The following is a 9,710-nucleotide window of genomic DNA, read 5'->3' on the forward strand; positions in this document are numbered from 1 at the left end:
ACACACACACACACACACACACACACACACACACACACACACACACACACATTCTAACAGCACCCACTGATGTCTGCAGCTGGTTCTCATTCAGCGCAGTGAAAGAAAAGCAACATCCTGTTTCTGATGTAAAACAACGATAAAAGTCTGCCTCATTCGGCGGGACGCCTTCACAGCCTGAGCATCGGCTCACATAGGACACGTAATCCTGTCACAGAGTAAGAATTGGTCTCAAACTCTGAGATATAGCGTGAGCAGAGGACAAATCCACTCCCATATTTGATTGTTGATTTCAAAAATCTCCGCTCGGAGATTAAACAGAATGTAAACAGTCTACAGTGCTTGTGTTGGGTTTAGTCTGGGCAGATGAGAGTAGCTGTGTCAAGTTGACATGGATGAGTCAGAACAAGTCAGACATTGAACTTCTCCAGCATACGACGCTTATTCTCAGTAAACATTGTCAAAATATCCACGGTGCGTTTATGTATCTGGAGAAAACATTGAAAGCTTAGGCTGGATCTTTAATGCACATGATTCTAGATCTGCTCTGTAAAGTCAAACAAGGCTGTTTTACCGGCCGTGCAAACTTAATTTTCAGTGCTCAATAGCGTCCCCCTTGGTATTAAGTTACAAGTAGTACATATCTACAACACTACTTTCAGGGAGTATGATTTTTAATACACTTCTTTGACCACTTAATATTGTATAACTTTTAGAGTTTTTCATGATAGTAAAATATAATTGTACATTATTCATAAAAAGGATTAGATGTTCATTTTACATCCCTGAAGTGTAAGAATGCTACTTATTTGGATGCATTTCACCATTGTACACAGTGTACAGGTATTCTTTTGTTATATGTTACTTTGCTAAATTAAGTTCAACAACTAAAAAATCCCTAAAAAATCCCACATAAACTAATGAATATTTTAATGCACTCCTGAGTGAATATGGATCATGAATCATTAAACATTAGGCATAAAAACATACAAATATCATTTGCAATTAGTCTACATTTCATCACAGGGGATATCCAACAATTGCTTCATATTGTGCATCTTTTATGTCTCTTGCCTGTGTCCCAGCAGGGCTGAGCTCACCTCACGCAGTGAGTAAATGAAAGCTAAATGATCTTAGAGATCCCAAAGGAATGATACCATTAGAGATTTCTGCAGAGACAAGAGACAAAGATGCCTAGCTCTGACTTGGCAGAAAAATAGCAACAGATGTCATTACGGCTGTACCAGCGGATAGCACCCCTCCACGAATGTGCAGAGCGATTGAGACTTAGTATCTAATGATGTAGAAAAAATACCCCAGAGTGCACTGAAGAAGACTGTTAAGAGAGTTTCTACATGCTTCTTCTCATTCTGGTCTCAATATGACTTCATTTTGTGTCTACCCAGTTAATCCCCCACGATATGGCACCAAGGTTATTGTTTGAACTGTCAACAATGAGTAAACAGTGGGGGTAATAACACCCCTCAATCAAAAAGAAGCATTGATTCAGGAAGAAGATGTCAGCTTTCTATATTAGGACAAGAGCTATAGCATTAATCACTGACCTCCCTACTGCAGTTGTCTAAACAGGAAGTGCTGTAAAGAAAAATATCCCCTCCTGACTCTGGCATGCAAACCGGTGGGCAACTGTTAGTGGCATCCTTTTATAACTTCTTCCTCTCATACCATCACAAATGTATCTAGGTCAGCGGTACCCAGCCCCCGGGCCATGGACCAGTACCAGTCTGTGAGTTGTTTGGTACCGAGGTGCGAGAGTTGAGGCTCGGGTGTAAAAGTTATGGCTTTCAGGGTTTTTATCATTAACTCAGTTTCCCTTGGTCTTCTTCCATGTTGTAGTTGTGTGTCTTATTTTGAAAGAAATATTTATATGTTACCATAGCAACCAGAGAGCATTAAAGGGCCTTTTCGGGAGTAAAGTTACACAATTAGACAGTGAATTCATGTTTATTATTATTTTTGTTTTTGTCTGGGTTGAATCATTTTATTTTGTTGTATTTTTCTGCGACACCTTAAAGGCCTGTCCGTGAAAATATTGTCTGACATTAAACCGGGCTCTGGTGCAAAAAAGGTTGGGGACCGCTGATCTAGTTGATGTATTTTGAACCAACACTTTGTATTTCTTTATTTACGATGCAACAAATACAGCACAAGACGAGCAGATTTGCTAAATCCTCAACAGCAAGTCAAATGAAAAATCTGGTTGCATCTCCTCAATTGTGTTCGAGCTATTAGTTGCAGTGATTGCTTTTTTCTTTTTCACAAATTAAATCTGAAATTGTCTGTACTCATTTAGACCTTTTAATTCATATTTTATTTGTTTTTCACAGGGAAATCCTTTGAGATAACCTACATACGACTGAAATTCTACACCAGTCGACCAGAGAGCTTTGCCATCTACAAGCGTACAGAAAACGATGGGCCCTGGTTACCTTACCAGTATTACAGCGCTTCTTGCCGAAAGACCTATGAGAGAGACGCTAAAGGTTACATTCGCCCAGGGGATGATGAAAGGACTGCTTTATGTACAGACGAGTTCAGCGATATCTCACCCCTCACTGGAGGAAACGTGGCTTTCTCCACACTGGAAGGTCGGCCCAGTGCCTACAACTTTGACCAAAGCTTGGTGTTGCAGGTGAGGATGCATTTTGTTGGGTGACATGTATACATGTATTCATGACTGATAGTGTTTCATTGTGTGTTCTCCAGATATGCTGTTATTGCATTGGCAGTGTGTTTCGGATGATTGTTATGCTAAAATGTCACTTTTGCCAATCAGATAGCATTCCATGCTGGATCAATATCTATACTTCTCTGTGTAAATAAGTTAATCAATTTTGACGTGATATCCAACACCAGTTGCTCAACTGTAGACCCAAACCATGACAGAGCCTCAGTGCTTTTAAGGAGGCTGTAGACACTCACTTATGCCTCTCCTCTGTATGTATTTATGGCTATTTGAATCACAATTTAAAAACTGGAATCTATCGCTCCATCAGACCCATTGCCACTGATTTTCAAAGCTGTTTTCTTTACTTAATATAATCATAAACTGTAGAAAAGTGAAAGAAAAAAACTTTTTAAAAAATAAAAATCCAAAATGCATTCAAAAATAAATATTTATCATAAATAGCAAATATTCATGTAGATATAACATGAAAAGAAATATTTGATACATTACATTGATGATAATCCACAATGGGTGCTAGCTTCTGCTCATATTAATTTTCTTAGAGGAAATGAATATATCTAAATGTGAGAATAAGCAGTAGCAGCAGGCTTCTCTGGATGTAACAGCTGCTTGCGTGATAACAGTGTTAACAGCACCGCATAACTTGACGTAAAGTTTATAAGTGCATGTAATGTTCTTGCCCCCCCTTCAAGCACTGATTTTATCAAAGCCTCTCGACTGCACACACTTTCACACAAACAAACATCCCGTAGCCATGCATGTATATGCATGCCTTCGAGCCTTTTTCAAAGCAGCTGAAGTGAATCTAATGTTATGTTTAGCTCTGATTAACATTGATGAAGCCTTGAGAGGGTTGTGCTGAATTAATGGAAGTCTCTTGTGGGCGAGTCTGGGAGGGGTGGGCACGGTGAACCGTATCTAAAAATGAGAAAATAAAGTACTTTATGCAGCCACTCCTTTTTCTTTGATGGTGCTATGAGTATGCATTCATACATGCATCTGTTCACAAGTTTCCTATATTGCAACTTAAGTTGGAAAACATTGGGTGAATTCCTTTATTATTAAGTATCGACCACCAGAAAGCCTTGATAATTACTGTATGTTCTAAATAGACAAAAGTAATCATGTCAAAATAAATTAAGCTGTCTAATTAGGACATAGAGATCCTACAAGACTGAAGGAACCATATGCTTCATACATTACTAATACTATTTATGAACATATGAAAGAAACATGTGTGTGTGTGGTTGAAAATAGTGGAAAGAAAGTAAGCAGTGGGCAAGCAGTGGATCCTATAAATTAACCAAAGAAATTTCAAGCAAAACATTTCCGGGGACTCATATGCAGCTGTTTTTTGTTTTTTCTAAAGCCACTGCCAACTTACAAACACACACTGATACACACTGGATTTTGGCACTGGTGACGTGCATGTTACAAATATGAAAGACCCTGTGGCGTCAAATTTAACATACTGGGTTAGTGTCGTTATTTAATTTGCAGGGATAATGTTGTTAAATGGAGCATTTCACCACAAACCACAATCTTGTCCTAATTGTAACCAAGTAGGTCTCTTTTTGTTTTTGTTTTGTGCTTAATAAGACCAGTGAGTGAAAACCAAAGCAAAAAGCAAGTGAAACGGAAAGGGGAAAGCACAATGCTCCCAAACTGGACACAAATCAATGGCTCTTGGCTGACTAACTGGTGACTTATTTCACCAACAGCCCTCCAGCTACCAAATGTGGACCTTTTTCCCTTTTTAGAAGAGGACCGTTACCTCTCCGAGTCTAATATTGCCATTGCCAGTGTTTTCTGACAGGCAGTAATTTACGTGCTGGCATCCTGGGATGACAAAACATTGAATTTGTAAGTTATTTCTGTAATTCTGAGAGAGTTATTATTACTGTTATTATTATTATTTTTATTTTTAGCTGGACCTTAAATACTCAAAGCCATAAAGTCACTTGAAATGACATAAATCATATATACATGCAAAGTAATGTGAGCTTTGAGCTGTAAGTTATACAACTTTTATATTTCAAATTTAATGCAAAAGCACACGTAAAGACAAATGTATATTTATATTCATAACTTTGTAGACAGAGCTGGGTGCTATACCAGTAAAAATGTCCTGCATATTGATTTATCAACGACCACTGGGAGCAATGATGAGTGCAGGGAGAATGGACCTCTATTAAATGCGATCCCTCTTACTTGCGGCTTTAATCAAAAGTGCCGGTAACATAACAGTTAACAGCTGGGAGATGCTCCATCGCAACATTCAAGAACAGTAAAGAGAAATGGAGGATGAAAAGACAGACCCAAGAATGCACTAAAATAACTACTAACCAAGAGAGGAATCGTGTCTGCTGTGTAGAAAGCTTCAGTTTTATAAGAAGGAAGTCATTCTGCTGTAATTTCTTGTTCCACTGCTTCGATGCTCCTGACTTTCACTGTGGGTGGGGCTCGTTCACCTTCCTCCACAAATACACAGCGATGGAGAACGAGAGGCCTCGTGTGCAGATGGATCATGTACACTTGTTGTCGCGCACACACTGGTGTAAAACACAAAAGCAACCTGAGAATATGTGGATTGTCATTTCCAGTTCATAGTTTTTCACAACACTGGCACCTTCTCCGTCCCTTCCTTAACTTGGGTTATTATACACATTAAGAATTTCAGCTTCAAACTAACGCTCTTTACAGACTGGCGACCTGTCCGGCTGTCCCCCACCTCTTAAACTATTGCAGCAAGGGTAGGCTTCAGGCCTCTCCAACCTTTAAATCAATTCAGTTGTGAGTTACAGATACTCACATGACACACATAAGGCAAGAACCACATCCTTCTGCCATGGAAACAAACTGTGGTGCCACGTGGGCCAATAAATCCACAGTACCCAATACTAGAGTACATTGGCTAGTTGTACATTGGCTATTTGGCATTTACAATTGGTTCCAGTGGACAAATTCTACTGAGCAATGCTAAAATTAACCTTTTCCTTTAATTATATCAACTAGGATTTGCATTTAATATTCATTTGCATATAGTAGACGAAAATTACATTGCATTTTTTAATCAAGCTTATCAAAATTTTACTTATCCCCACAATAATTCAGAGGCCATTAGTTTCTATTTCTATTGGCCTTACAAGTAAGCAGGAAACATAAATCAGTAGTATTTAGAAGTATTTAGATAGTCTCATACAACCCTTTTAATCAGAAGGAACTGTACTTTCCTTTCTTTACTCAAAGATTCACAACATTAACAGAATAAAAGCAAGTCTTTATTTTACTGACTTAAGAAGGAACAGTTCTAAAAGATAAACAGTCACACTTTTCTTCACAGTAGTCTTAATGAATAGTTCTCCAGGCTTCTTGAAGGATGTTCAAAGTTCTTCTTTGAATGCAAGCATCGTGTTGAAGCACTTTACACCATTACATTAAATAACTGCAAACTGCAATGTGTGTTGGAAGGAAATTCACTACTGTGGCAACACCACCAACTTATATAAAGACATAAAGGACCACTAAAAAGAGAACAAGCACTGAAAGAATTGAAGAGAGGAGGAAGTAAATCCCTCAGACGGACCCAGAGCCTGCTGTCACAGTCTTTCAGAGAGGCAAAGAATAACCAGGTAGCCTATATATTGGTGAAAGTAAAGCTTCAATCATGACTGATGTTGGAGCTTCAGCATTAGTTAATGTTAAAGTGTTATTGGTCGTCATACTTGCTACATTAGCAGACCAATTATCTTTAGAATCAGTCAGATTTCCTCCTGTCCTGTGCAACGTCTTCCAGAAAATAATAATAACACATTCTTATATGTGACCTTCCTCCTAAAATTTAGTGTGAAAATACACCTGACAGAGCCAAACTAGCACTTCTGTAAAGTAAGCCGTCCTCCTCCGCATCATTAAATAAGAAGAGTTAGTGTGGATATCTAGGGGATATGCAATTTAACCTAGCCTAACCTACCCTAAACATGAGAACGGTGGGGGGCGATTTGTGTTGCTCATCCTGCCAAAATGTTCTGTTATACAGTATACAACCATTACAAATGACATTTAAGGTGATTTATTCGTAACATGACTAAATCCAGGTCTTTTTTCTTTCTGTTGAAGTTCATGGTTTTCTGCAGGCTTTCATCCCCCCACGCTTGCTCGTTTCAGGAACATTTGATTTGAATATTTGAATATATACAAATTGGATTTTAAAATAAAAAAACAAAACGGCCTCAGTGAAAAATACGCAGATCTTTGTGAAATCGTTCACATAGTCATTTGTTGGTGTTACAAACTTTTTGTTAAAACCTGCCTATTTGTAAAACTGTTTGACCACACCTCAGATCCAATTACGGTGCCCACCTCTTTCCACAACAGCACACACATGCTTCCTCTGCCACGCGCTGTCTCCATAAAAGAAAAAAAAATCCAGTCCTCAACTAAGACTCTTTAAATGGGTGATGTTTGTTCCACCTCCTGCAGAGCAGAAAGAGGCTGCTTTCTTCAAGAGTGATCACATTTTAAACTGGGAAAAGACGGAGGGTAGAAGGCAGCGACTGAAGCCACATCATCTCTCAAGCACGAGCTAAGCCGCGCTGAGAAGGATAAGGACATTCTCGCCACATCTCTGCTATGTAAGGTTCCCTTGCATCTAGCTGCAGTGAAAATAGAAATGAAATGCACTATTGGATTAGCTTTAGTGTTGTTAGAGGTTCGGCACATTGTGTGGCAGGCAACTGTCAGTAAGATGACAAACAGCTGCATGAAAGAGGAAAAGGACGACAGAACTGGATTGGACTCCAAAAGACTCCACTCCATCTGTCCCGATAGGACAACAATGGAAGGAGAGTGAATGAAAAAATAAATATGTCTGTGGCTTAGCAATAGCCTCTTAACCCACTGTCAAAAAAAGACCACTCTGGATATTTCTACAAGCACAAGAATCTTCTCTCCACACTCCCATTATTCTCCCGCTTCATTGTTGCATCTCTCGCTCTCTCTTTCCACTCTGGTGTGTATTGCTTTGTTTCACCTCTTATGGCGGTGGAGCCACCATTTATTTATATATATATATTTATTTATTTGCATAAGAGAAGTTCAATGCTTGCTAGAAAACACAGCCGCACCCCACTTTTCTAGTTTAGAAATTATTAAACTGTCTTTTTCTGATTAATCCCTTCACACTAGCCATTCACCGCTGTGCTGCTATTTTGGCCTCTGTATCTGTCTCTTATAAAACTCTGACTACGGCAGCTGGGACAATAGCAGGCTAAACTCTAGGCTCGAAGGACAGGCTGCTTTCAAGAGGTATTGTGAAAAGAGCATTACTTTTTCAGTTCACTTCAGCTTCATGAATTAACACAGAAAGAAATGCCTTTCTCGCCATGAAAGGATTATGTGGGATTAAGTAATTAAGGGACTAAGGATTATATAAGGGACGAATGGGAAGCAGGTAGTCCAAGAGTTATAACTAGTGTGAAAGAAAGACAGGCTATTGCGGACATTTTAATCTTTTATGACCACTAGAGTTCAGTTAGAAGTTGTGTGAGGGAAAGTTAAAAGCATAAAAAAAGGAAAAATAGAAATCATTAGCAAAGCTAATGAATCCTTCGCCAACCTCATAATGTCTGCATGTTGTTGGGTCCATCGTATGTTTCATCTTGAAGAATTTCAACAATTAACCAAAAAGGTGTCTTTATACTTTATACCAGGGGTGGCCAACCGGCAGCTCTCGAGCCGCGTGCGGCTCTTTGCCTGGTTTCATGCAGCTCTTACGTTCATATCAAAGTTTGTGTTTGTGTTTTGTGTTTTTTTTTTGTGTTGTTGTTTTAAAATGTGCACGTTTGCATCACTTGAGTTCAATACGGTATTTTCATCAAATGCGCATGTGTGTGAGATGAAAATACCGCAAAGTTTCCCAGTAGGAGCAAGGTGGCCCTTAAAATGGCAGGAAAAAATGCACAGCAAAAAGACAATATGAAGATGAACACAGGACGTTTTTAACAGAGAGTTTCTATTTTTTTGTTGAACGCAATGGCAAGTCATTCTGCCTTATATGTCAGACATCATTAGCGCATTTCAAAGCTTCAAATCTTCAGCGCCACTTCAGCTCACTCCATGCTAACATCGACCAGGAATTTCCAAAAGGGACTGAACTTCGCAAGCACAAGTTGGCCACTTTGAAAAGTCATGCAGAAAAGCAGATACAATTTTTCCAAAAATATACCAAGCGGTCAGAGACCATAACGCTCGGATCCTATCAGCTGGCGTGGAACTTTGCACGGGCTAAAAAGCCATACAGTGAAGGGGAGTTCGTTAAAAAATGCCTCAGTGACGTTGTTGAAATCTTGTCTCCTGAAAACGACAAATTAAAACGCATGGTATCAGACGTCCAACTGTCCCGCCACACTGTTGAACACAGAATATCGGACATTAACACGGCTATTGAATCACAGTTACACTCTGACCTTCAAGCATGTGAGTATTTTGGTGTGGCATTGGATGAGAGTTGTGTTATACAAGACAAGCCTCAGTTGGCAATATTTGCACGGTCTGTGTCAGACGATTGTGTGATCAAAGAAAAACTCCTAGATATTGAACCCGTGGCATAGATGTGAAAGAAACCGCGATGGCTGCATTTGAAAAAGCAAATCTGCCCATAACGAAATTAAATGCCATGGATGGAGCACCAGCCATGATGGGATCTGTGAACGGGCTTGTGGGCTGTGCAAAGCTGACCAAACTATTCCTGACTTTTGGAATTTCCACTGCATCATCCACATGGAGCAACTCGTGTCTAAATCATTGAATTTAGGTAACGTCATGAAGCCTGTGATGGAAATCGTCAACTATATCCGCACACATGCGCTTAACCACAGGCAATTCAAGAATCTCATCGCTGAGCTGGACCAAGGGCTTCCAGGTGACCTGCCGCTGCACTGCACTGTGAGGTGGCTGTCAAAAGGCCAGGTACTCTCTCGCTTCTTTGAGCTTTTGGATG

General features: G+C 39.5%; 1 protein-coding gene across 1 annotated transcript in view; it reads left to right on the plus strand.

Annotated features, from left to right (window-relative positions):
* lamc3 (laminin, gamma 3) overlaps positions 1–9,710 on the plus strand; it is a 116,938-nt gene that overhangs the window by 5,063 nt on the left and 102,165 nt on the right. Inside the window, exon 2 of the mRNA XM_005720521.1 lies at positions 2,349–2,653. Within this exon, the coding sequence (XP_005720578.1) occupies positions 2,349–2,653 (305 nt within the window). The remainder of the gene's footprint in view (positions 1–2,348; positions 2,654–9,710) is intronic.

This window comes from Pundamilia nyererei, unplaced genomic scaffold (assembly GCF_000239375.1).
Source record: "Pundamilia nyererei isolate P.nyererei 1_Seehausen unplaced genomic scaffold, PunNye1.0 scaffold00002, whole genome shotgun sequence".
Taxonomy (NCBI): domain Eukaryota; kingdom Metazoa; phylum Chordata; class Actinopteri; order Cichliformes; family Cichlidae; genus Pundamilia; species Pundamilia nyererei.